Below are 27,350 nucleotides of genomic sequence, written 5' to 3' on the forward strand. Positions count from 1 at the left end.
GGATTCCTGACTAATTGTCTATTTCCTCCCCTCTGGCCTGGTAATGCTGGAGCCAATTATAATGTCCCCACTACAACCCTGATTAAGATTAACTTGTCACAGACTAAAGATCAAATACAGGGCCTTCCAGACTTGTATAGATTAAATACCACATCATGTGGTGGATTTATTCACTAAGGTCGTTGTGGCAGGATAATATTAAGAAGCCAAAAAACAAAGAATTAAGCATAACTTAAGCAATAAAAAAGCCCTCCTATAGCGACTGTCTAGTTTCCCATGCATTTCAGTCAGCAGCAGGTAGCCCTCTGGTGCCAAAATCTGTTAACAATTTATTCAAAGAATCTTGAGTGTTGACATTTGGCTTAGCCATTTAGATTTTTAAAGAATCAAAACAAAATCTGATGTACATTGCTTCAATCAAGATCAAGGCACTGATTTGCGATTTTTTTCAGAGGGAAACTGGGTGGAAACACTGACCAGATGCTGAAAACGCCAGTAAAATTCCTGCAAATCCCACATGATTAAAATGAATTTAACAATGGTGATGATAAACCAAGGAGCTTAATTGTAACTGGATGCAGTCGCAAAATGGAATCCCATGCATTAAAATGGAATTAGATTTGTTCAGTCGCCTTGATCACAACAACAACAACTTGTATTTATATAGCGCCTTTAACATAGTAAAACGTCCCAAGGTGCTGCACAGGAGTATTATAAGACAAAAATGTTGACACTGAGCCACATGGAGAAATTAGGGCAGGTGACAAAAAGCTTGGTCAAAGAGGTAGGTTTTAAGGAGTGTCTTAAAGGAGGAAAGGGAGTTCGCGAGGCGGAGAGGTTTAGGCAGGGAATTCCAGAGCTGAGGGCCTAGGCAACAGAAGGTACGGCCACCAATGGTTGAGCGATTATAATCAGGGATGCTCAAGAGGGCAGAATTAGAGGAGCACAGATATCTTGGATGGGGGGGGGTGCTGTGGGTTGTGGGGCTGAAGAAGATTACACAGATAGGGGGGGGCGAGGCCATGGAGGGATTTGAAAACAAGGATGAGAATTTTGAAATCGAGGCGCATACAATGAATGTTGTTTATACAATTACATTTTGACTTCAGTTATATGGGACTGTTGTGTGCATACAAGAGGTTATATTGTTAGGGAGTTGGGTGGGTGGATCTCTTGTGACATGAGAGTGCTGTGTTAGCTGAAGGCTTTGGTGGGGTGGTGGTGGGGGGCGCGGTGGTGGTGGAGGGGGTAGGAATGATTGTTGTCCCACCTCTTCTTTAGGTGGTCTGACTTGCCCTCTACTTGAGGGTCAGATATTGGAAATGTGGCTGGTTGGATAGAGCCGTAAGTGGCTTGATGTTTTTCAACATCAGTACAACCTGTTTAGATTACTAAATGCCCCACAGGCATTTTGCTTACTTGCTTAATGTGTGTGAGAGAGGGTGACAGTGGGCTTTACAACTGAGGGAAGCTGCACATTCATGTTGCCAGCAACATGAATTCTGCTAGTCTGAGTTGAGGATATGTGGCCCTGTTTAAGAGGGCAATTGGATGCAAGAAAATGTACAAAAAAAAGTTAATGCTGGCAATGATAATATAAAGTGCCAGTTAAGCAACAAATGGTTTAATCCATGCTGGACAGCTAGTTAGTGCAAGATGGAGTTTAAGGTTTCCAGTAAGCTACAGAATGTAAATTTGTTTCAACTGTAATAAGCCTGGTCTGTTCGTTTATGATTTGAAGCTAGATTATTAGGAACCCTAAAGACTGCAACACAAGAACACCACATGGTATCAGAAGTGCTGAATGAGAAAAGAAAGTGAATAATAAAAACAACCTTGTTGAATAAAGTGTCCGATGTCAAAATGCAATCTCCAAGTAGCCTTCAGGTAACTCGAATTTTTCTGAAAATGTGGTTGGAAATACATTTAGGAGATGCAAGGAAATGTACAAAATTGAAGCAAAGGAAGAAAAGTGAGAATGTAAAAGCAACCATTTTTGAACATATTGGGGGCGATTTTGCCAGCCATGGGGAGGCGGGTAAGGAGGCAGGACTGCCGGGAAAATAGCAGAATTTGGGGGAGAGTGGCCAACCCGCCTCCATGCCATCTTCCCAGGAGGCGTGTAGCCATCCCGCGCTGGGTCCCGTCTCCTTGGAGGAGGGAAGGGATTAAAGCCTCTTAACTGCCTGTTAACAGGTAGTTAACAGGCAGAAAATAGGATTTTCCCCTCAAGTGCTGGTTTCCCGAAGGCTCCAAAACCCGCCAGCGAGGTGAGTACTGTGACTGCGGGGGTCGGGGGCGTTGCAAAAGTGTGGTGTGAAGGTAAATGATGGGTGCAAGAGAGTAGAGGTGGGTATCTGAGTGCTAAGTGTTTTTAAAAGTGTACTTACTTTTGTTTCTTCCTGCAGGCTTCAGTCGGTTTCTATGCACAGTGTCTCGCACCTCCGTGTTGCAGATGAGAGATGGCCGTTGCATTCTCAGATGCAACAAACATCTCATTTCTGTAAACGAAAGAAGGTTGACGAGGTCTGCTATGCAAGACCTCATCAAACTGCAGAGATTGTCACTGTTTGACTGCTTCACAGAGCTGTCAAACGATGACCATTCATCTGTCAAAATTTTTTTGACAGATGAAACCTCATACGCTGATGTTCTCTGCAACCGGCTTCCCCTTAATTGGCCTGCAAAGCCCGCTGGGCGGGCTTAACAAGGTCAATCAAGGGAAAATAGCGTGGGTTGGCCACAAATCGATGGAGGCAGGACATCGACCCGACAAGCAGCAGTCCCGCCTCCAACGCGTCCCCATTCACAAAATCGCCCCCATTGTTTGGGAACAAGTGCAAGTATGCATATAACCCAACTTCGAGGAATGAAAGAATCTGGTCCTGGATGTAATAATTAATGAATGTGAGTGACTCTTCAATTCTTAATGAAATTCAATCCATGAAGGCCAGAAATCTTCCACATGCATAGAAAACCAGAAAAACTGAAGGGCACATGGTGAAATGCCAGAGATCCCTTCACCTTCAACCTGGTTTTTTTTCTCCCCTCCTGTCTATTGGTTTCCCTCTGTATGCTTTCAAAATTCAATTCTTAAAAAAAAAATCAAATTATAATGAGAAAAGATATTGATGGCCTGGATTTTGCGGCAGAAATAATGGTGAGGTTATCAATGCTCACCGTTATTAAGGAGTAAATAGGACAGCAACTTCCGGTGTCCACACATGCACAGTTAAATGTGGATATCAGGAAGTTGCTGTTCGAGTTGCCCTGCTCCTCCAGAAGCTTCTCTATAACAGTATCTCACCGAGAGACTCGGCATTCAAACACATGGAAGGGTGGTATTTACCCACTAAATACCCCCAAAAAAGTTTAGGCTTGTCCATTCAAGTGTAAGTGAATTTTTAACGGTGTGATAAGTCTTAATTACTGCCAAACAACCTTTCTGGCACTGAAAATTAACTCTTTCAAATGTGGAGTCTCTTTCCTTCAGATTTTAATTATTGTTGGAGATTTTTTTTTAAATGTGTTTACCTTTTTCTTTCTGTCTCTTTGATCTCGCTTCATCCCATCTTTCATTCCTTCTCTTTACTTCGCTTTCTGTATATGATTTGACATTGAGTTAGCTATTCTAACTTATACTTCCTGGTTTAGACTCTGCGCGGCTCAGTAAGGATTCTTCAATCCGATTGGTTAAGGAGATACACAATTGCTTGCCCTGTTCACACAGGTTCGAGATCCCCTCTAAAGGGTGCCGCGCTGTTTTTGCTCTCTTAATAACCGCAAGTTTCAGTGCAAAAGTCCACAGAAAGTCTGTGGGTAAGTGTGATGAATGGCTAGTGTCGTTTGTTCGCCGCTGACTGTGCAATCTGAGCCTCTGTCCCTCTTTTAAATGGACCAAGTAAATTAAACAAATAAACTGTAATTAAAACTCTAAAACTTTAAATAAACCTTAGCAAATCAAATTAAAATTTGGTTGTCCAATCCAATTATGCACTCCAGTCCCCGCGGCGCCCACCGGTCACTGAAGTGCTCGAGCGCGCCGGCGGACACCGCGTGCTCCATCTCCAGGGCCACCCGGGCGCGAACATGGCCGCGGAAGAGAGGGAGGCAATCTGGCTGAACGACCCCCTCGACCGCCCGCTGCCTGGACCAATTGATGGCTTTTTTAGCCAGGCCCAGGAGCAGACCCATGAGGAGGCCCTCCAACCTGCCCGCTCCCCTCCGCACCGGGTGACCGTAGATCAAGAGCGTGGGACTGAAGTGCAACCAAAAATCGAGGAGCAGCCCCTTCAAATAATGGAAGAGGGGCTGCAACCTCTCACATTCTGCATAAATATGAAAAATGGACTCCTCCAGGCCGCAGAACAAACAGGCGGCCTGGGAGTCCGTGAACCTACTTAAAAATATATTGCACGGGACTTCCCCGTGCAACACCCTCCAGGCCAAGTCCCCAATAGAACAGGGGAGGACTCCCGCATAGAGAGCCCTCCATTGGGGACCTCCGCCTCCACCGGAATCTGTGTCTCTGTCTCTCACTCACACAGGTGTTAGCAATTCGAATAGTTACCTCACAACTCTAAGTACTTAGCACTTACCTTTATTGTCACCAAAACACAGGTGAGCTAATTAGTTGGCTTCAAAATTCAAGAAAGTCAATCTCTATCTCTCTAAATCAATGTCAGCTTAATACATTTTCTGAAGTGTATAGACCACAAAACACAAGCTACACCTCACCATCAGTGGCCATGATGAGGAAGCATCCAGTAGAAGCACAAACTACCCTTAGGACCTCTGTTGCAAAAGGCTCCACTGAGGATGCCCCTGGAGTTGCCACATGTTCCACTAGGATTGAGGGGTTGCAAAATTGTTGAGAAAACACAAGAGAGTGGACATGCAGATTGTAGACAGCTCCACTCAACTGCTCAGAATCAGCTGCATGGTTGATGATGAGAATGGGAGCAGATTATGGTGCTGTCCATCAGAATGTCAGCATATCCGGAACTTGCCGCTGAACCGCTTCTCCACGCACCCCCCCCCCCCCCCCAACCCACCTCCACCCAGAGACTACATATGTGGCAGCAAATAGGGCCAGGCTGCCCCCACAGTAGTGAAAGTGTTGAATGAAAGGATTAGAGACAAAGGGGGAAAAATTGGGTCGTGCCCACTTTGGGGTGCTAACTTCGCCAGGGCGCTACTTTTAGCACCCTGAAAAAATTAGCACCCCCACACCCGAAATTCACTGGTAGCGTTCCAAGAGGGAGGCGTGGCGCTTCCAGTAGCGCCCCGCCTCCCTCTTTGGGTGCTGCGAGTGACTATCACGGCGCTACGTGCTGCAGCGCCACACTCTGGCACGTTGCGCTGCGGTAGTGCAGTCCTTCTTCCCCTTATTAAAGGGGAGGGGCCTAGCGCAGCGCTACCCGGGGCCCAGCTGGGCCACCAGGGATCGGAGTGCCGGCAAAAGAGCCCGGCACTCAAGAGAAATGCTGGGCTCACGGAGCGCAGCCGGCACCGCGCGGGGGGGGCTGCACAGAAGGCCGGGGACAGCAACGGGGGCAGATGCTGGCAGGTGGCCAGCAACAAAAATGGCCGCCCGGCACCTCCCCTTTAATTTGCGCCATCCCGGCTGCAGGTAGGCCCCCCTGACCCTGTCGGACATAGCGTCCGGTGGTAAGTCAGGTGGCGCTACCGAAGATGGCGGCCGAGGCGCTGTGCACGGCGATGACGTCATTGCCGGCAGCACAGCAGGGCGCTAACGGTTACCGCCACCGCTAACCTCCTGCTGAATTTTGCAGGAGGCGTTGGCGGCGCCGGACCCAGGCCCTAGTTGCTTTGCACTCCCAAATCAACCTAATTTTTCCCAAAGTCATTGAAGATGTGAAGGAAAAGCAGCCAGTTAATAACTGCTAGCAACCATGTCAAGTTTGAACAAGCCCAAATTCCAGTTGAGTTTTACTACAATTTGGAAAAGCCTGTGGGAACAATATTTTGCACAAGTATTTATATACAAGTAAAAGATTTTGAGACCTGTGTGCATGTGAAAACAGTTGCCCTCAGATGAATGGTGCGGAATTATCAGACTTACATCGGCTTTGGCATGAAAAGCACGACACAAAGCTGGATAGGCGCGTGTGCTGTGAGGAGGATGCAGAGAAACTCCAGTATGATTTGGGCAGATGCATGGCAGATGCAGTATAATGTGGATAAATGCGAGGTTATCCACTTTGGTGGCAAAAACAGGAAGACAGATTATTATCTGAACGGCAATAGATTGGGAGAAGGGGAAGTGCAACGAGACCTGGGTGTCCTTGTGCAGCAGTCGCTGAAGGTAAGCATGCAGGTGCAGCAGGCGGTTAAGAAGGCAAATGGTATGTTGGCCTTCATAGTGAGAGGATTCGAGTACAGGAGCAAGGATGTCTTGCTGCAGTTGTACAGGGCCTTGGTGAGACCGCACCTTGAGTATTGTGTGCAGTTTTAGTCGCCTTATCTGAGGAAGAATGTTCTTGCCATGGAAGGAGTGCAGCGAAGATTCACCAGACTGATACCTGGGATGGCAGGAATGACGTATGAAGAGAGATTGGGTCGATTAGGCTTATATTCGCTAGAGTTTAGAAGAATGAGAGGGGATCTCATTGAAACTTATAAAATTCTAACAGGACTAGACAGACTAGATGCAGGAAGGATGTTCCCGATGGCGGGGAGTCCAGAACCAGGGGTCACAGTCTAAGGATAAGGGGTAAGCCATTTAGGACTGAGATGAGGAGGAATTTCTTTACCCAGAGAGTGGTGAACCTGTGGAATTCTGTACCACAGAAAGCAGTTGAGGCCAACTTATTAAATATATTCAAGAAGGAGTTGGATATATTTCTTAAGGCTAAAGGGATCAAGGGATATGGGGAGAAGGCAGGGACAGGGTACTGAGTTTGGATGATCAGCCATGATCTCATTGAATGGTGGAGCAGGCTCGAGGGGCCGAATGGCCTACTCCTGCTCCTATCTTCTATGTTTCAAACATGCCAGGAGCCAACTGAGATGTATGATAAATATCCTCACATTTCGATAACTTATGAGTGATTTATTCTATTTATAACTCATTTCATCTAATGTATTTTTGTAGCTCAAGAGAATTGATTGTAATTTGTTTGCGATGTGACTGTCATTTTGAAGCTGATTTTAAAAAAATTTCACATTTTAATTTTAAATTTTATTTTTTAATATTTTGGTTTGTACTTGCGTTTATTGGCCCAGATATTCCAATGGCAGGCCTCCCGCGGGCGGAGGGCTGCGATCTGGAAAAATCTGCGCCCTTACCTGAGGGCTCCTGGGAGGCGCACAATTCAGATGCTGGGCTTCTCCAAACTGCCGGTGCGCAGGGCCCACGTATCCCAGAGGCGCAGGTAGTTCGCAGCGTCCCTGGGATCACGTGGGCCATGGGGAGCCAATCACAGAAGGGAATCTCCCTTCATACATTTGACAGGAAGACCTGTCAAATATATGAATGGAAATCACCCCCAACACTTAGTAAAACTTCAAATAATTTTTTTTTTTAAATCACATTTTTAAAATGACTTGAAATTACATAAATTAACTATTTTAAACAAAAATTTAAATTTTTGGAAAAAATAGTTAAAGTTTTTAACGGGGCTAAAAATAAACTTACCTTTTTTATAAGTATTTTTAAATGGTAAATCAGTGGAATTTTAAAAAACCTTTTTCAACTCTTACCCTGTTAAAAGCAGGCCTTACACCTGCTTTTACCAGGCGCAAGAATTGTAAGTGTTTTCTGCGGGCAGAGGGTCTCCAAAAAGCGGAACTCTCCGCCCGCAGAGGCCCTTCTCCCAGGCAGCCAGAGGATCTGTCAAGAGCTTTCTTGAGAGATCGGAAATGCCGGTTTCCAGCGCATGCGCAGTGCATGCCTGAAACCGGCATTTCCGATGTCCCTACGGATGAGTACACAGCGCATACCCACCTGTAGGGATCGGAATATCCGGCCCATTAAGTTTACTGTTAACTTATAAATAGCGATTCAAAAAAGCTTCAGGTTCAGTTACTATCAATTGTGATGCAGCAGTATTTTCTAATTTCTTTTGTTTTATCATAGACTTTTGGTACAAATCCATTAAATTAATATTTTCAATAACACCGTGCTGAGGATATAGTTATGAACAATGACAGACAAGTAAAGCCCATCTGGTCCATCGAGCCTGTCCCACACAATTGCGATACCTTGTGTATCACAACATATACACTCCACCCCACCCAAAACCATGTGATCTCCTGGGAGAGGCAAAAAAATGTTAAAAAACCCAGGCTAATTTGGGGGGAAAAATCGGGGAAATTCCTCTCCAGCCTATCTAGGCGATCGAAACTAGTCCAGGAGATCACTCTGGCCCTGAATTCCCTGCAGTACCCACCTTCTGTAAGAGGTGATCTCCGCCCCAGCCAGAAACAGGCCCAGCTCTCGCTTGAAGGAATTCAGCAAGTCCGCATCCACTGCACGAGACGGCAGCCTGTTCCAGAGGTCCACTATTCTCTGGGCAAAGACCCGCCTCCTGACATCTAACCTAGATCTAGCCTTATACAACTTAAATTTGACACCCCTGGTCCTGCCCAACCTGTTTAATTGAAATAAACTGTCAGCTGGAACACAATCTATTCCCTTCATTATCTTATAAACCTCAATCAGATCCCCCCAAGTCTACGCTTCTCTAAGGTATAGAGTCCCAACTCTTTTAGCCTATCTTGATAACTAAGATGCTTCAGACTGGGAATTAGTCTAGTGGCTGCCCTCTGCACCCTTTCCAAAGCCTCAATATAACCCACCATGTGAGGAGACCAAAACTGGACACAATATTCCAAGTGTGGCCTGACTAAGGTCTTGCACAAGGACAAAAAAGGTATGCCTTGTCTTGTACTCAATTGTCCGATGGATACAACCCAACACCCTATTTGCTCTAGCTATCGCTACACGGCATTGCTCATGTATGCACTAGAATGCCCAAATCCCTTTCTATCTCTACCATCTTTAATGCCCTTATGGAGTATAAAAGTAGGGAAGTTTTGTTACAACTGTACAGGGTGTTGGTGAGACCACAGCTGGAGTACTGGGTACAGTTTTGGTCTCATTTAAGGAAGGATATACTTGCATTGGAGGCAGTTCAGAGAAGGTTCACGAGGTTGATTCCGGAGATGAAGGGGTTGTCTTATGAAGAAAGGTCGAGCAGGTTGGGCCTATACTCATTGGAGGTTAGAAGAATGAGAGGGGATCTTATTGAAACATGTAAGATTCTGAAGGGGCTTAACAGGGTAGATGCAGAGCGGATGTTTCCCCTCGTGGAGGAATCTAGAACTAGGGGGCATAATTTCAGAATAAGGGGGCACCCATTTAAAACGGAAATGAGAAGGCATTTCTTCTTGAGGGTCGTGAATCTTTGGAATTCTCTACCCCAGAGAGCTGTGGAGGCTGGGTCATTGAATATATTTAAGGTGGAGATAGACAGATTTTGATAGGTAAGGGAGTCAGGGGCTATGGGGAGCGGGCAAGGAAGTGGAGTTGAGGCCAAGATCAGATCAGCCATGATCTTATTGAATGGCGGAGCAGGCTCGAGGGGCCAAATGACCTCCTGCTCCTACATCTTATGTTCTTATGTTCCCTGAAGGGTGTATGAATGTTGAGCATTTGCCCTGCCCACATGCATAACACTGCACTTATCTAAGTTATTAATCATTTTCCAGCCTTGAGCCCAATCTCCCAACACATTAAGATCTGCCTGAAGCAGATGAGCATCATCTACAGTTCTAACATTCGCACAGATCTTGGTACCAGCTGCAAATTTGCAGATTGTGCACCCAACACCTACATCCAGATCATTAATAAAAATAGTAAAGAGCAACGGTCCCAACACTGATCCCTGCAGGACACCACTGGTGACCGGTCTCCAAACAGATCCAAATCCATCTAGAACTACTTTCTGCCTACATCCTGCCAGCCAGTTCTGAATCCAGTTCAATATATTACCACTAATACCAGAGACTTCAGAGAAGCCTGTTATGTGGTACCTTATCAAAAGCTTTTTGAAGTCTAAGTAGACAATGTCTACTGGACTTCCCTCATCCGCCAATAAGCATCTGGTGATGAATAGTTCTCTACAGAAGGGACATTGTTAACTTGGTGAATGAATATCCCCTTTAACAATTCATCAAATATTTATTATAAAAGGAGTAAGCATGTGGACACACCAAACATTCATTGACTAAGCAGGAAACCCTTTATTTATTGCTTTGGCCTTTCTTACTAAGTGGTTTACAATTTCTTCTTAAGATACACTGTATATAATGTAATAGCAAAATAAATTGTGTGTTTTTGATTTTTTAAATTTATGTATAAAAATAAGATATTTAGGACACTATTATTTTCTCCATTTTTTAAAATTTATTTCTGCTTTCCCCATGCACCAATTGTAGCCAGGAGAATGACCTGCTCTGAGGCCTCGGCCAATGCTACACTGATGTGACCACTAGGAGGTGTTTTAGTATTTTCTGCAAACTCTCAAATGACGTTCCTGTTTCATAAACTATTCTATAGCATAAGACATCTCTAAACAAAAGTGAATACTTCATGAAGTGTAACTAAGTATTTACGTCAGCACCTTTGTCATGCCATCAGGAACCATTAGCAGCATGTTTCTTCCAGCAATTCATTTTCTGAAGCACTCTTAAAAAATTTATGATTGATGTGACCCATTGGGTTACGTTGTTATATAAAAATAGCTGCATATTTTTTCTCCAGTTCAATGAGGTGGAAGATTCTGGGCCCAAGCAAGCTTTTAATACATGAGTTCTGCATTATGTCCTTATGTCACGTGAATGTAAGAGACATAATTTTACAGCACAAAAGCTATTATGCAATATGAATACATCATTGTGCAGGAAAAGTTGTAAAACTTACTGCTACAGATATTGAGATGGGAGGATTTGTTTCCAGCAAGCAATTTTTATCAAAAGAGATAGAAAGACATGCAAGCAGAGTTGAGCAGTCTGTATTGTTGAAAGTATAAACTTGAATTGTAGTGGCATGTAAAATATTTAGCAATGATGTAACCTAGGCAATACTTTAAATGATTATTGTGACAATTATTCATGACAAAATGAATATCAATAGAGAAAACCTTTTGTTCACTCAAGTAAACTGCACTACAGCTTAAACACATACGGAAAATTCAGTTTGTTCTTCAAAAATGTGATACTGTATTTTGCTAATTTACTTGTCATTTTACTGGTTACATATGGTAATTTTAAAATTGTATCCCAGTTTGTAAAATGTAATTTTTACAAATGAAGTAAGGTTTAGCTCAGGGCTGTGGCTGGACTTTTCACCATAACTACCTAATAGAACCAGGATTCAGTTCTTCAGTTAATCTCAAAGTATTCTGAAATCACTTGAGAGCTTTGCAAACGTCAGCCACATGACTCCGGTTTAAATGTAAACAAATATCAGTATTGGGGGGAAAAATGCAAGTATATATTTGTCTCATAGTTAGGCTATCAGTAATTCTGTCCAGTTGAATGTAGCAGTTATGAAAAATGCTACTTTTTTAGTCTTTCAACATTTCATCTCTTTTTCAGTGAATAATTCAGGAATCATTAAGTAGAAAATGTGTAAGAGGAAAAAAGGTTGTCGCAGATCTTAAATTTTTACAGAATAAATACTTGACACCTCTAAGTAAGCCCTGGGTACATTATAATTCATTGCAGATTGAAGGCCCCGTATCCAGCCCCGCCCCCTCACTGCTACAATGCAAGTGTTCGGCACTTAAGCACGAGACCAGAGTTTGAAACCCATTCTCAAGAAGCCTTCAACTGCCATGGTGTTGCAAATTTGCTGGTCTTCCTGAGTCATCAGTGGACCTGATCCTGTTGGGTATTGGGATGATGGAAGAGCGACACTGCTAGTGTCTATGAAGATTTCAATGGACTGGACTATTCCAGCCTCTTGACCAAGGTAGAGGCTGTGCTGGTCGGTGGAGGGAAAATCTACAAAATTATAAAAGTAAGAATTAGTGTACATATTAAAAAGCAAAAATAAACATGCCAGTTGTGAAAACTGAAAATGCTGATTTTCTTAAAAGATTTTTTTATGCATTGCAACTAATGTTAAACAATCACCATTTATCCAGTATTGATTTTAACAATTTTTGCATTTCTTGCCATTGTAAAAATTGAACTCGCAGCTAGTTTTACAGAGCTAGACAATTATATTCAAGTTTAGTTACATTTTTTTGTAATCTATTTGCTCTGTAAGGCTGAGTTATACTTTAAAAAAAAAGTTACCATCTCAAGCCAAAAAAAAAATGATTTTAGATAGATTGCAACTGCAATTTAGGATTGAGGTTTGAAATGATTTTGCTATTTGTTTTCACTTGTAACACATTACTCCTGTTTGTGATATTTGTCTACAGTCCTGTCACTTTAAGTGCCTACAACTAGCTTCTGCAATATTATATAAAAAGGCAAGTTCCAAATTTTGTGAAGAGAAAGTTTAAATGTTACTGCGCTTACTTCCTCAAAAGCCATGAAAGCATGTCACTTTAAATGGCAGTCTTTAAATTAAATGTCTGTTTTAAGCTTTGCGAGAGAAAGGAGTCGGTTATCTGGTTGTAAATTACTCAGCTGTGGCTTAAACATTTCAAGGCAGGAAATGTATAACTTCCAAATTAAATTTGTCACTAGATTTATGAAGTTTGCTTGAGCTGATTTCTATTTCTTGGTTGACAGATTTTTTGTCAGTTTATTGTTTTAAGAACTAAGTATGGACTCGAAGTAATACCTCATGTATAGGAATTATTGTTAATAAGGTGAAAGTGAATATTTTCCAATAAAAATTCACAAATTACAGTGAAATTTCTACATTTAAATTACGATAAAAGAAACTGATGCATAATTGAGTCTTCACAAACCAACATTTTCAGCATATCAAGCATGGTCTTTTATTCTTTTCAGGTTCAATAAAAACTGTCTAACATCTTAGTTTAAAGATTAAAAAAATTATTACTTTGAACAAATTTGAATATGTAGACTTGAGAAAATATAGCAATAATTCACACGAAGAACTAATGCATAAACTTAAATGTTACTTGTAGAAATATCAAATATTTTTAAAACTAAGTATTAAATGAGGCTACATTATACTGTAAAACTAGTTTGGAAACTGCTCACAGTTTTCTTTTGTAAATACAATCTAAACTGCGTTTGTATATAAAATCTGCAACATGGTCCCTGTCATGACCTTTTTTTTAGTAATTACTGGTTTCTTTTGCAGTTTGAAAAATATGACTGATCGCAAATGGAACTTTTTTTTAAAAAACATTAAAAAATAACTTTTTATTGATGTTTTACAGCGTTCTGCAAAAGTGAGCATTCAAACATACAGATACTTACAAAAGTCTAATATCCTAGCATTACCATATTCAGAAATAGAAAAAAGTGTTAAAATAGTCATTCAAAAGGATCATTTCCTCTCCTGGTTGCAATTACCAATCTACATACATAGTGAGACATTTTGAATTGGAATTTATACCATTTGGGTTTTTTTTCTGGATCTCTACTTACAGTATTATAATCTACCTTGCTTTTCTTTCCCAATCACATCTCTTTCCCCATCTCTCATGGTTCTAATTGAGTTTTCACAAACCAACATATTCAGCAAAAGAGATGATAAGTCAGGTTGCCCAAGTTTAAAAATTCAAGAAAAGAATCCTAGATATTGAAAATAAGTTTGCTTTGACTGAATGGAGTGTGTAATGTTTGCTGATCGAGCTGGTTATTTGGTTATCTGGTTATTTCTGGTGGAGTAAAAGCTTCCATTGAATTAGTATATGTCTTCAAACCACATATATTGGATTAATCTGAGCTACGATGAATGTATTGTATCCTATACCCAACAGCCATTCTTTTGAAGATTGCTAGTTATTCACAGTCCCATAAATCAGTGCATCATCTAATGTTCTAGCCAAATAAAGGATAATGACCCGAAGCTCTGCAAAAAATAAACTGTGTTTCTAACTCTCTGGGGCCTTGCTGACAAAGGATGACATTGTGGAAGATATTCAGTTAAGGACTATTAAGAGCTAAATACTTGGTGTGAAATTTTGAACTGCTTCTTTCTGTTGACTATGTAAGGAATGTTTGTGTTCATTAACTTGCACTTCTCCCAATCAATTACTTTGACCATGCATTTCTGATTAAAGAAGTTTCTATCTAAACATCATGGAATAAAATATGTATTACACATGACTGGGGGAAATGGGGCTAATGGTAAGCTATTTTAATTTTTTTCCATGTGTATATATTTTTTGATGCAAGTAAATTTTGGGACTTATCAGTACAAGTTTAATGTAGAGCAAGTATTACAGTGGAATTACTTTGCAAACTTTCTTCTCAACATCAACTCGGGGAAATCAATTGTTTAACAATTATGCAAAAGTATGCAATTGAGCTACCCAGTACGAAATACTTTCTGTTTATCTCTATTTGTGGGTGGACTATTCCAAGTATACTTTGTGGTTCCTTTACTTAACCTTGTATGTATTGCATTTAGCACTTAAACTTGTAGCATAGGAAAAAAGTTTTAAATGACGGTAAAAAATATACATATTTATCTTTTGTATCCTATCCTAGAGTGATGCAGGTAGTGGACGTGAACAATCTAAGTGTTGATGGGCATGTTTTGGAAGAAAAACTCCTGTTCATGAGTAGTATAAATGTCATATTCAGAAGCTTGTTGTTGAGCTTATGCTGAAAATGTTGCGTTTTCATATTAAATTATATTTTTGTCTGCTTACTATGTTCTACTATGAAAAAGGCAACTATATAAATGCAAGTTGTTGTTGGGTGACTGCCCTCTGGATTTTATCTTCTAAAAATCTTTTCTCCCCCATGTATGTTGAAAGGTGTAGCCAACTTGTCCTTGAGTTCAGCATGCCTCTGCTCGAACAAGACGTTCCTTTAAACTTACCTCTTCAATCAAGCTTTTAGTCACCCATCCTAATATCACCTTCTTTGGTTCAGTGCCAATTTTTGTCTGATAATGCTCCTGTGAAGCACTTTGGGGCGTTTTACTATGTTAAAAGTGCTTTATAAATGCAAATTGATGTTATAATAAAAAAAAACAGAAGATGCTGGAAACACTCAGCAGGAGGAGAAAGGATGGTAGCATTAACGTTTCAGGTCTATGATCCTTTGCCAGAACCATAAGTTATTACAGATGTGTGTCATTGTATGTCATATATTGAGGATATTTGTAAGAGCTGCATAAGAAACTTTTTTTTTGGAGAGGATAGTTGAGAAAACAAGTTGAAGGTTCAAGGCCCATAGTGCAGGACACCACCTAGGCCGATTAGAGTAAAAGAAACTAGATAAATTAGATGACAACAAGCTTGTATATTAAAAGCTTGAAGATTGTGAGGGGGAGGAAAAGTAGGGGAAGTAAGGAATTTTAGGTTTGATTGGGAAATAATTAATTCGAGCAAGGAAACCGTGTGATGCTTTCAATACATTGAGGAAGACCTATTTCTCTGTTTTCACTAATGGCCTTATATATTTGTGTTTAACTTTGAAGAAAATTGCAAACCAACTTGCAAATAATATACAGGTATGTCCGTAATTATGGGTACAATACTGAAAAATAATAAGAAATTACTTTGGGAAATAGTTAAAAGAAATAGAACAGAATATATTTCTCAGTAATCTACGAAACAATCCTTTAGCATACCTCCATCTTTTTCCCTGGCTTTTAATTGTAGTAGATTTAAAATGTTCCTCTGAAGCTGTACAATCCTGCCCACTGGGACTTCATTGACATCACAACAACTGATTTAATTTACAGCCATCAAGATGCATCAATAAATTATCATTAGAGCTCTTTTTTTTTTTAAATGTCTGCCTCTGAGAGCAGGATTTATCAGATATATTTGTAAATGTGCTTTTGATTTATGCTAAAAATGTGACCAGCACAAGGATATGGCATCTATAAATTGCTGCAGTTTGAAAATTGTGGTCAAAGACTAGAACAGACTGCTCTTTCACATTCACCAATAAGCCTTATATTGTCTGAAAAGGTTTTCAAGCTCTAAAATATAAAGCTTTGTCAAGACTACTAAACATTTAATTATCACTCTCCCATGATATTAACTCATGAGTGTTAAATCCGTGAATCTTAAAGTATGGTGTTCTTCAATAAATAGACGCAGACTGCAGATTAACAATCAACAGGTGTTTACTGGATGAGGGTAGTCTAAAGACTAACAGTACAGATGCCTGCTCAAGACTTATATACAGGTGTGGTCACTGCCGGTACTACAGTATACAGGAGCTGTAAAAGTCATTCTCTCTTAAAGGTACATACACTACAATTCCTCCCCTTTTAGATTAACAGTACCATAACATTCAAATAACAGTTAACACTTTAACATGCACATTAACGGAAATAGTCCATTTATAAATTCAGTCTTTGGGGCGGCTTCCTGATCCTTTCTGGATAGCGCCTTTCCTGAGTGTCTTGTTCTTGGTGCGGAGGCGATTCTGGCCCCCTGTCGTCGGTTAGTTCATCAGTTTCCGCTGCTACTGTTTCTGGGGTAGATGCTACCGGTATGTCGGGTTCATCCCCAGGTACGCGAGACATGGGGTTGACTCGTTCCTGTGATGCTAGGATCTGGTCGACATGGCGTCTCACAATGTTCTCCCCGACATCCACTGTGTACATTAGTGGCCCCTGCCGTGTGCATATCGTTCCGGGGTTGCCATTTCTCTGTTCGGTAGTCGCGGGCCAAGACTGGTTGTCCTACATTGAAGCTCCTTGTCGGCTTCTCATTGATGTGCTGGAATTGCTTATTCTCAACATCTCTTCGTACATTTGGTCTGAGCAAATCCAGACGAGATCTCAACCTTCGGTTAAAGAACATCATGGCCGGGGTCTGGTTGGTAACTGCATGTGTCGCATTTCTGTAGGCTAACAGGAAATTATCCACCTTATGCTGTAGTGGAATGTCATCATTGCACATGGCCCTTACTGCCTTTTTAAAGGTTTGTACGAACCTCTCAGCCAATCCATTTGTGGCTGGATGATACGGGGCGGATGTGTAATGCCTTACCCCATTCCTTCTCATAAATTTCCGAAACTCTTCGGACACAAACTGTGGTCCCCTATCAGAGCAAATCTGCTCTGGCAAGCCGTTCCTGGCAAATATGGTCCGTAGGACTGCAATCGTTTTCTCCGTAGTGGTGGAGGACATTTTGATCACCTCAGGCCATTTCGAGTGCGCATCCACTGCTATTAAGAACATTGAGTCCATGAATGGACCAGCAAAATCAATATGCACCCGTTGCCATGGAGAGGAGGGCCACTCCCATGGGTGTAGAGGGGCATGTGGTGGTGCATTTTGGACCTTCTGGCATCCTGAGCAGCTCTTTGTTAGGTCCTCGATTTGTTGATCGATCCCTGGCCACCACACATAAGCCCTAGCAAGGCTTTTCATTTTCACCCCTCCCAGATGGCCTTCGTGAAGCTCATTGAGCACTCTCTCCCTTAACTTGGGTGGAATTACCACTCGGGATCCACACATCACTGTCCCCTGGCATACTGACAGCTGTTCTCTTCTGGATGAGAATGCTGGCAACAGTGAGTCGCCATGTGTTGGCCACCCCTTCACCATCAAATCATATACCCGAGACAGTGTCGGATCATTTCGGGTCTCCATCTCTATATCCGCGTTAATTACTGGCAAGCGTTCAATTATCGACAAATAAAATATTTCGACAGGGTCCACTGCTGGTGCTTCCTCCACAGTAGGTAGTAGCAGGCGTGATAGCCCATCAGCGTTTCCATGCTGTTTTGTGCCCTTATACTCTATTTCATATTGGTTCGCCCCTAGAAAAAGGGACCATCTTTGTAGCCGTTGCGCAGTCATCAGCGGAACGCCCTTCTTTGGATTAAAGATGGAGACAAGTGGTTGGTGGTCAGTCAGCAAGGTGAACTTCTGCCCATGCAGATAGTGGTTGAACTTTTTTACTCCCCATACTAGGCTGAGGGCCTCCCTGTCAATCTGGGCGTAGTTGCGCTCGGCTGAGGTTAGTGACCGAGACGCAAAGGCTACTGGCCTTTCCAACCCGTCTGGGAATTTGTGCGACAGCACCGCTCCAATACCATAGGGTGATGTATCACACGCCAACCGAATTGGTAGTGCTGGGTTGAAATGGGCCAACACCTCTTTTGATGTGATCAATTCTTTGCACTTCTGGAAAGCTCGTTTACATTCGTCATTCCACTTCCATGGTACCCCCGTTTGCGGTAGGGTGTTCAGTGGGTGTAATACTGTAGACAAAGTTGGTAAGAACTTATGGTAGTAGTTCACCAGCCCGAGGAACGACCTCAGTTGTGACACATTTTCCGGTGCTGGAGCCTTGACTACTGCCTCAATCTTTTCAGGGGACTTATGTAACTACTCTTCATCAATAACGTGGCCACAATACGAGATCTGCTTCTGGAAAAACTCGCACTTGTGGCGATTAGCTCGTAGCCCATATTCCTTCAATCTAGTGAGCACCTTCTCCAGGTTGGCGAGGTGATCACTGTCATTTTCACCCGTGACCAGGATGTCGTCCAAATAACACTGGGTCCCTGGAATCCCTTGCAGGACTTGATCCATTGCCCTTTGCCAAATAGCCGGAGCCGATGCTACCCCGAACACCAGCCAGTTGTATCGGTAGAGACCTTTGTGAGTGTTGATCGTGAGGTATTGTTTCGAGGCTTCTTCTACCTCCATTTGCAGGTACGCCTGGGCCAGATCAATCTTAGTGAAGCGTTTTCCTCCAGATAGCGAGGCGAAAATATCTTCAATCCGCGGAAGCGGATATTGTACCGTGTGAAGGACTGGGTTCACTGTCACCTTAAAGTCCCCACAGATGCAAACCTTCTTTGGTTCCCCAGGCGTATTACTCAATGACCTCTTCATTACAGGAACGATAGGTGTAGCCCACTCGCTCCAGTCCACTTTGGACAGTACTCCTAAACGTTCCAAACCTTCCAGCTCTGCTTCGACGGCTGGGCGGATCGCATAAGGCACCGGTCTGGCCTTAAAAAAAACTTTGGGCTTGCATTTTCCTCTATTTTAATCGTCGCTGTTATGCCTTTTAACGTTCCGAGTCCCTCCTGGAACACTTCTTGTGCGTCAATTAGCATTTTTGACAGTCGTCCAGGTGTGACGTCGTCATCCTTTTTGGCCTCTACCGTCAGTGCCTGTATGGAATGCCAACCTAATTGTATCTTCCGGATCCATTCACGTCCTAGTAGTGGTGGTCCTCCATCTGGCAATACATATAGGTCCATTTTTGGTATTTCCTGGCCGTTGTATATCACGTTCACCCTTATTTTTCCTTTGGGGTAGACTTTTTGCCCCGTGTACGTCTTCAAGACAATCTCTGTAGCTTTCAAGGGTATATGTGAGAATAGCCGCTTGTAGTCCCTTCGGTTTATGACTGTTAGGGCTGATCCTGTGTCCAATTCCATTTTCACTTGGACTCCGTCTATCTTGAGCGTGACCCAGATAGTCTGGTGATCCTCCATTTTGATTACATTATGTAGTTTCAGACAACCCAGCTCCTTGCTTCCGGAGTCTGTATCACTTTTCTGTTCGTCTGAACTACTCTCCGTCACCTTATGTACCTTTTTGTACTTCTCCTGTGGAGATTTCTTGCTGCTGGTTTTCTTCCCTGACCTGCAGACTCTTGCTATGTGTCCTGCTTTTCCACACTGTCTGCACACTTGGTCCTTGAACATACAATCCTTCTGGTCGTGTGTTGTTCTGCCGCAGCGATAACACTTCCCTGCTCCATATGACATTTCATTGGTGCCATATTCTTGCGGTCTCCGTTGTATCTCTGCAGCGCCCCGTGCGGCTGCTTTGTGTGATACTGCCATGCTGAAAGCCTTGTCCAGCGTAAGATCCTTTTCTGATAGAAGCCGTTTCTGGGCTCCTTCACTTTGAAGACCACACACAAACTTGTCCCTTAACGTATCTGCTAGTCCCATTCCAAACTGGCAGTGTTTCGATTGCTTGCGCAGTTCCGTTAAATACTCAGCATTACTTTCGTCTTTATGCTGATTCCTTTTGTGGAACTTAAATCTTTCTGCTATCAGCAGCGGTGTGGGGTTTACGTGGTCCTGTAGGATTTCCACTATGCTTTCGAAATCCTTATCCACTGGCTTCTCTGGGGTTACTAGGTTTCGCAGTAAGACATACGTTTTTGCACCCATGGAATTCAACAAAACCAGTGTTTTCCTGGCATCTGGCACTTCATTCGCCTTGCAGTACACCTCAATGCGTTCCACCTATGTCGCCCAATCTTCGACTTCATTGTCGAACGCTGTGACACTGCCACTCTTTGGCATCCCTGGGTGTGGTTAGACTGGCTAAAATGGCGTCTCCCCCGCTCTCCCTTCTTCTCCGCTGGCTCAAAATGGCGTCTCCCGCGCTTCCCTTTCTTCCCGCGCTCGCCCTTCTTCTCCGCTGCGGCTTCAAAAATGACGTCTCCCGCGCTCTCCGTTCTTCTCCGCGGCTCAAATGGTGTCTCCCGCGCTTCCTTCCTTTCCCCGCGGACGCTGCTCAGCCCTTGAGCCCTGGCTGCGCTCTGCGCGTTCTCCTGTGTGCCTCTCTCGTTGCCGCCGCTCGGTCCTGAACCCCGGCTGTGCTTTACCCTCTATCTCTTTTTGTTTTCCGTCGACGCCGCTCGGTCTTCAACCCCCGGCTGCGCCCTGTGCGCTTTACCCTCTCTCTTACCCCGTCGACGCTGCTCGGCCTTTTCTGTGCCGTCGGTCGGCTCCAGCCGCCGCTGTCCGGGAAGGGTCTGTGCTGTACCTGTTGCCAGCCTGTTGCTGGATCGTCGTGGCTGGAGAACCAAGCCCAGCTCTCAACAGCCTCCCCTGCGATGTTCACTCTCTGCCGGATGACTGGGCGGTTGCTCGTGGTCGACGCCCGTGCTTCTGGCCTCGACTTTCTTCCACTGTCCTCCAGGAGCGAATCCCTGGGAGGAAATGCAGAGTTGCAGGTAGATTCGAATCGACCTCGTCGCCACTGTTAAATCCGTGAATCTTAAAGTATGGTGTTCTTCAATAAATAGACGGAGACTGCAGATTAACAATCAACAGGTGTTTACTGGATGAAGGTAGTCTAAAGACTAACAGTACAGATGCCTGCTCAAGACTTATATACAGGTGTGGTCACTGCCGGTACTGTAAAAGTAGTTCTCTCTTAAAGGTACATACACTACAATGAGCAAATATAAAAAATTGTCTTCCTTCCTGTAACTGTCTTTCTGATTGTTTTCCACTCGAATTCTTCTTGTTTCTTTTTTTCTTTCTCCCTCTAGTTCAGTTTGTTGTACTGGGTACTTTGAAAGTCACATCGACAGGGATTTGCATTTTGTATTTTCGGGTATCTGTCATTTAGGTGTTTCTTTCCTATTTTGGTTAGTTGCAGAATTCTAATACAGTATGTGGATTGGAATAACTATGACACATTAAAATTAAAGAAAGAAACAACTTGTATTTATATAGCGCCTTTCATGACCTCAGGACGTCCCAAATCGCTTTACAGCCAATGAAGTACTTTTGAAGCATAGTCACTATTGTAATGTTGGGAAATGTGGCAGCCAATTTGCGGACAGCAAGGCCCCACAATAATGACCAGATAATCTGTTTTAGTGATGTTGGTGAGGGCTAAATATTGGCCGGGACACCAGAAAGAACTTCACTGCTCTTCTTCAAATAGATCCATGAGGTCTATTATGTCCACCTGAGAGGGCAGATGTGGCCGCGGTTTATCATCTAGCATCATCCGAAAGATGGTACCTCCAACAGTGCAGCACTCTGAGGACTGAATTGAGTTGTCAGCCTAGACTATGTGGTCTGGAGTGGGACTATGAACCCACAATCTTCTGACTCTGAGGTGAGAGTGTTACCACTGAGCCAAAGCTGATGCCTCTTGGTATTGTTTTTTGTAAGCCAATTACAGTACTTGGCCAGTATCGAAGACTGTTCAATTTTCTAAGTTATAAACTGAGTCTGTACTTGTTATGCTAATCAGACAATCTTAATGATATTTCACAGTTAAATGAAAGTTGGGCCAATGTTAACATTAGCCTTCTGAGAGTCACAGCATCACTTACTGATGACTTTTAGAATTACGGAACCGAGCATTTGTCATCTTGTGGGATAGAGTGGGTTTGCGTCCCGACCTGAAAAATGGATTGTGTGTGTCGAGCTGGAATTGAGGCAGGTCTCCGGACCCGCTAGGTGGAGAACCTGCCAAGCAGAGAGTTCTGGAACAGTGCGGAGAGTACAAGAGAGCACAGAGCAGCTAGAACCAACACCAGAGTTGAAGACAGGCAAAATTTAAAGTTTGTACAAGTATTTGGACTGCAGAACACACCTATGCATTCTTCACATCAGGCATTTGGCTAAGCACAGGAATACAGACATGTGTATGCCTCTGGTGATGTCTAATAGTCCGGGAGAGGGATGGGGGGTGCTGCCGGTGGTGGGTGGAGAAATAGCTGGCTGTTTGGAAGTTGGGATGAGGAAGTTTCTGGATAGGTTTGTGGTTTTTCTTATGAATTATTTTGGATTATTTATTCTATTTTGTGCATTGCAGAAAGGGTAAAGAGCTCGTGGTAGTTGCTGCAGAAGTTTTCCTGGTAGATTGTCCTGCTTTTGTGACTGAATCAACCAATCAAATGATATTATGGAGATAGTTCTGGGATTTGATTGGTTGAAGGAATAGCATTCTGGGATCTGATTGGACAAAATTCTTTGTGCTTGACCTCTGGTTATGCTCACTGCTCAATGATGTGATTGGTTAAAGGGACACTGTGGCACTGACGCATTCACACAGTTACAACATGTTTAATGATAAATAAATATGTAGTGATTTGTTAAAAATGTTAATGTTACCTTCGGTTCACCGAGTGAAGGCTCAAACCTGTGCTTGTCAGTTTCCTAATGGCCAACTAGTGGCTATCTTCTTTGGGGGGAGTTAAGTGGAATTTCTAGAGTTGGATGTCTCTAAGATGATGGGCTCGATTTTCATTGGGCCTTTGAGGTGGGATTGGAGGCATGTGGAGGGTTAAAATCTCAAAATCGGGGGGCACGAACCCATCCCGCCTCCATGCCAGTTTCAAAGGAGGCGGATACCCGACCTGTGCTGGGAGCCGCCTCCCCGAGGCGGGAAGGGGATTAGTGCCAATTAACTGCCTGTTAACAGGTAGTTAACAGGCAGTTTTTAGCCTAATCCCTATTTTTATCCCTGAAGTGTGGGATTCCCGACGGCTCCAAACCACGCCAAGTTAGCGACGCGGACTGTCGGGCTGAAGGGCTTGGAGGGTTCAAGATGTCCGGTGTTCAGGTGAGTGATGTGTGCATGAGTGCAGAGGTAAGTGTGTTTGGTGTGTGTAAAGTGTTTAAAGAAGTTGCACTTACCTTTACTTACCTTTACAGCCTTCCTTCCTTCAGGTCTTGGGAGTCCCTCATCTCACCGGCACAGAAAGCAGAATGGCCACGAGCTGTCAAAAGTTGCAGCATTCAGCTTTCTGTTCTGGAGAGATTTCTAAATCAGCCTGAGAGGAAAGAATTAACTTAATGTACAGATTGTCAGTGTTTGACAGCTTCAAAGAGCTGTCAAACGCTGATATTTCATCTGTCAAAAGCTCTTGACAGATGAAATGTCAATCTGTGACGTCAGCTGTTGCCGGGTGGCCCTTAATTGGCCCACTGGGCGGGCTCAACAAGGTCAATCAAGGGAAAATCAAGCGGGTTGGCCACAACTCGATGGAGGCGGGACTACAACCCTAAAAGTTGTAGTCCCGCCTCCTACACGCCTCCAGTATCAAAATCCAGCCCGATGTGTCTGGCAATGGAACCAAGTCAGCTCTCTGTGGTGGACTTGATAATCTGATACCTGAAGGTAGGTCTGTAGTACTCCAAAGCAATGTTAATGATTGCACCTGGAGAGGTAGACCTGTCAATAGGGGATCAAGATTCTTCCAGATAATTCAGCAAGCCAATGGCATAACAGATAGGGTAGTTCTAGCAAGACAAAACAGCGTAATGCTTACCAGTACCTTGGTAAACTGCCCATTCTTAGCTGATTAAGCTCCAGTAATATCTAGTTGCACACATGTGGGTCCTGAAGCCTAGGAAAACATGAGCGTACAACATTTTAACCTCTTAGAGCACTAAGGCCTCTCCGATCTCTGAGTTGGGAAAGAGAGGTATGACCCTACTGGGGGAAAGTATACATCCCATATCCGGCAAGCAGAAATGATACCTGTGCAGATTTCTCAGTAGCTTGGTTTGGAGGCTCTTAAAGATGGGGAAGAGTTTTTGTATGTCAGACAGCAAGTGGACCAAAAGAAAATAGAGAACTTATCAGCATAATTTTTCTTAATAACTTTTGCAAAGAATAATCTCTCTCTGGGACTTTTTTCTTTCAGTGGTCAATTCCGGCCTCTCCTCGGAAGATTCAGCCAACTGGAGGCCTTGTTACTGGCATCTGGAGTAGAGACAGATACTTTTGATGGAGTTGTCATAGACGCAGGCTGCTCTTCTATGCAGTTAGACGTGCCATGGCGAGGTTTTGCGTTAAGCAAAGATGGCCCTCTGGACATGAGAATGGATGGGGACAGGTTGGTACGGAAGCTACAATTATCCTCATGACAAAAAATGTCTTCCTTCATATCATCAGAACTGACGAGGAATAATCCAGTTAATCCCTCTTCTGTAGATAGTGATTATAGGAAACATGGCTTTGTGTTATAAAAATCTGCCAGACTTGAAAGCAAACAGGAGTGTCAGTATTAAGAGCTTAAAACTAACTATTTTCTGGCCTAGTGCAAATAGAAAGTAATGCTATTTTCCTAATTCAATTTCTTAGCAGTAAGAAAATGTTGAATATGTGTTTCTTGGAAAGGAATCTTAGCTGCAAGCTGTAACATCACAATACCATACTTGTACTTGTCAAATATAATTTTTTTTAAATGCTATGGATTGTTATCCTAAAATTTGAACCCAACACATGTTAACCTCCGAGCATTCTGTTTTGTTAATAAACATACCAGTATCTCGTGTTGTGTAATGATTGTCACTGAATTTGGATTAACTTAAAATTTATCAGAATAGATTTTCCTCCGCTAAATTTTGAAACCTTTCCATTAGTTATGGAGCTGAACCCTGATAAATTATTTTTCATAGAACTGTTTTGTGATGTTCAGGGTTTCTGTACATTTGGAACTAACTGGGGTAGTGTGTAGAGGAAATGTAATTTTGTTTTGTTAATTATTAATAAATAATATTTTCTTACCAACATAGAAATTTAAGCACAGAAGGAGGCCCCTTCAGCTCATCACGCCTGTGCCACTGAAAGCGCCACAATGGAACTCAAGTGCTGAAGTCCCATTTTCTTGCTCTTCCCCATATCCTTTAATATTTTCTTTGTGTTTATCAACTCCCTTTAAAATGTGATTGAATCGGCTTCAATGCCCCCTTTTGGTAATATATTCCATACTTCAGTAGTTTTTTGCATGATATAAAATCTTCTAACCTTCCAGTACTAATGCTAAATTGAAGGTCCTTGACATGTACAGAAGTCTAGGTCTCTGTATTTGGAAGTGGCCAGCAAGCCCGCAGGGCGGGCTTAACGAGGCCAATCGGCGTAAAATCACGTCCGTGGGCCAGATGCAGTTGGGGGCAGGACTGGAACCCGGAAACCAGCTGACCCGCTCCAAAGCCGCATCCATTTGCAAAATCGCGACCGTTGTGTGGGTTAGAACAGGAAGCAATTAATCAAATGGCAGATTGTAAGACTGATGTGCCTTCAATAACCACAAAACTAGAAGTTATAGACTTTAACAAGTTGGCTTTTAATCACTAAGCTCAGAGCTAACATCTCAACACACCGACTGGCTCACAGGAATGAGTCATACAGATCCTGAGATCTTTAAGTAAGAGAAGTTAGGGGCGGAGCCAAGAGCCAAGACCTGGAACCTTCCAGGTTAGTCAGGAAAGAGGAAGTGAAACTATACACCGTGTGGGAGAGGGTAATATGCATGAGTGCAAAACGGATACAGGCAAGACAAACAGATTTCATTACAAAGACCATAAAGATCTGCACTGCCATCAGTTTTACAGCGGTCAGATCATTTATGTTTTGGACTGTCATGTGTCGGTAGTTGACAGTACTGTTTTAAGATGAAAGGCATACATTTTTTGCTAAAAGTATCATGAAAGCACATCTAGTTCTCCACAATTACAGACAAAATGCTAATCCAATTGAAACGTGATGCTTCACAATTATTCTTGGTTAGAAGGAAGACCTTGGCATAATAGAGGACAGCTTCACAAGTGTTTTGTTTCCAATATGATTGTTCAGAAGTGAACAGGTACACAGCTCCTCTGATCCTGCAGGGAAGGTGCATTCACTTTTTTTAGTTGGAGAGGGTGGGGGTTTGGACTGAACTAAGTTGAAAGACTACCTAGACAGAACAGCAGGTGATAAATTATGTCTTTTGACTCATTCTTGGACAGAGTGTCAGATATTGAACTCTATTTGGGTTAGATATTTGCTGTTATCGTCATCATTACTCAGCCCTATGACATATTGGAGTAGAGGAGCTTGGTGTTTTTCATGAGTGGGCTTGTAGAGCACATGGACATATAGTAGGGGCTAAGTTGTGCTCTGTAGCGCCCATTCTTTAGGCGCTATGCGGTCTCCTAACACTTGAAGATGGTGTCCAAGATGCACGTGCACACTTCCATTTTAAATTTGGAGCAGTCAGCAATATGTGCTAGAGCTACTGGTTTGCTTCCAAAATGATTCATGTTAGGGGAAACAAAAATCATACATGCAATGTGTTTTTAATCTTTTATATAGAGAAAAAATACTTTCTCCTTTTTTGGGGAATAAGTTTTAAATCATGCTGCATTTGATTTAAAGTCAGCAAATAGAAAACTACTGAAGCTATAATAGGACAAGTTGGATGATATCTGATGGAAATTGGACCGAACCTACATTTCTGCCTGGAGCCCAACTTGAATTTATCATCAACAGCTAGAGCATTTCAGTCTGTGTTTCTTAAGTTAATACAGTATCCATTAATCAGATTCGTTTCCTAAATTAGGTAGAATGGATGTTGCTTATTTAAATATCAGAAGGTTGAACTATGTACCCCGTCGCAAGTAAATTTCATGTGTCGTAGTGAAATCTGTTTGTGAAAACCAAATTAAAATCATTTTGCACACTTGAGTT

At 42.8% G+C, this 27,350-nt stretch overlaps 1 protein-coding gene across 1 annotated transcript in view; it reads left to right on the forward strand.

Annotated features, from left to right (window-relative positions):
* Positions 1-27,350, forward strand: part of mettl15 (methyltransferase 15, mitochondrial 12S rRNA N4-cytidine) — a 155,264-nt gene that overhangs the window by 107,531 nt on the left and 20,383 nt on the right. Inside the window, exon 3 of the mRNA XM_086008123.1 lies at positions 24,541-24,732. Within this exon, the coding sequence (XP_085864249.1) occupies positions 24,541-24,732 (192 nt within the window). The remainder of the gene's footprint in view (positions 1-24,540; positions 24,733-27,350) is intronic.

Source organism: Somniosus microcephalus, chromosome 15, assembly GCF_052327205.1.
Source record: "Somniosus microcephalus isolate GS21.2 chromosome 15, FLI_Smic_1.0, whole genome shotgun sequence".
In the NCBI taxonomy this organism is placed as follows: domain Eukaryota; kingdom Metazoa; phylum Chordata; class Chondrichthyes; order Squaliformes; family Somniosidae; genus Somniosus; species Somniosus microcephalus.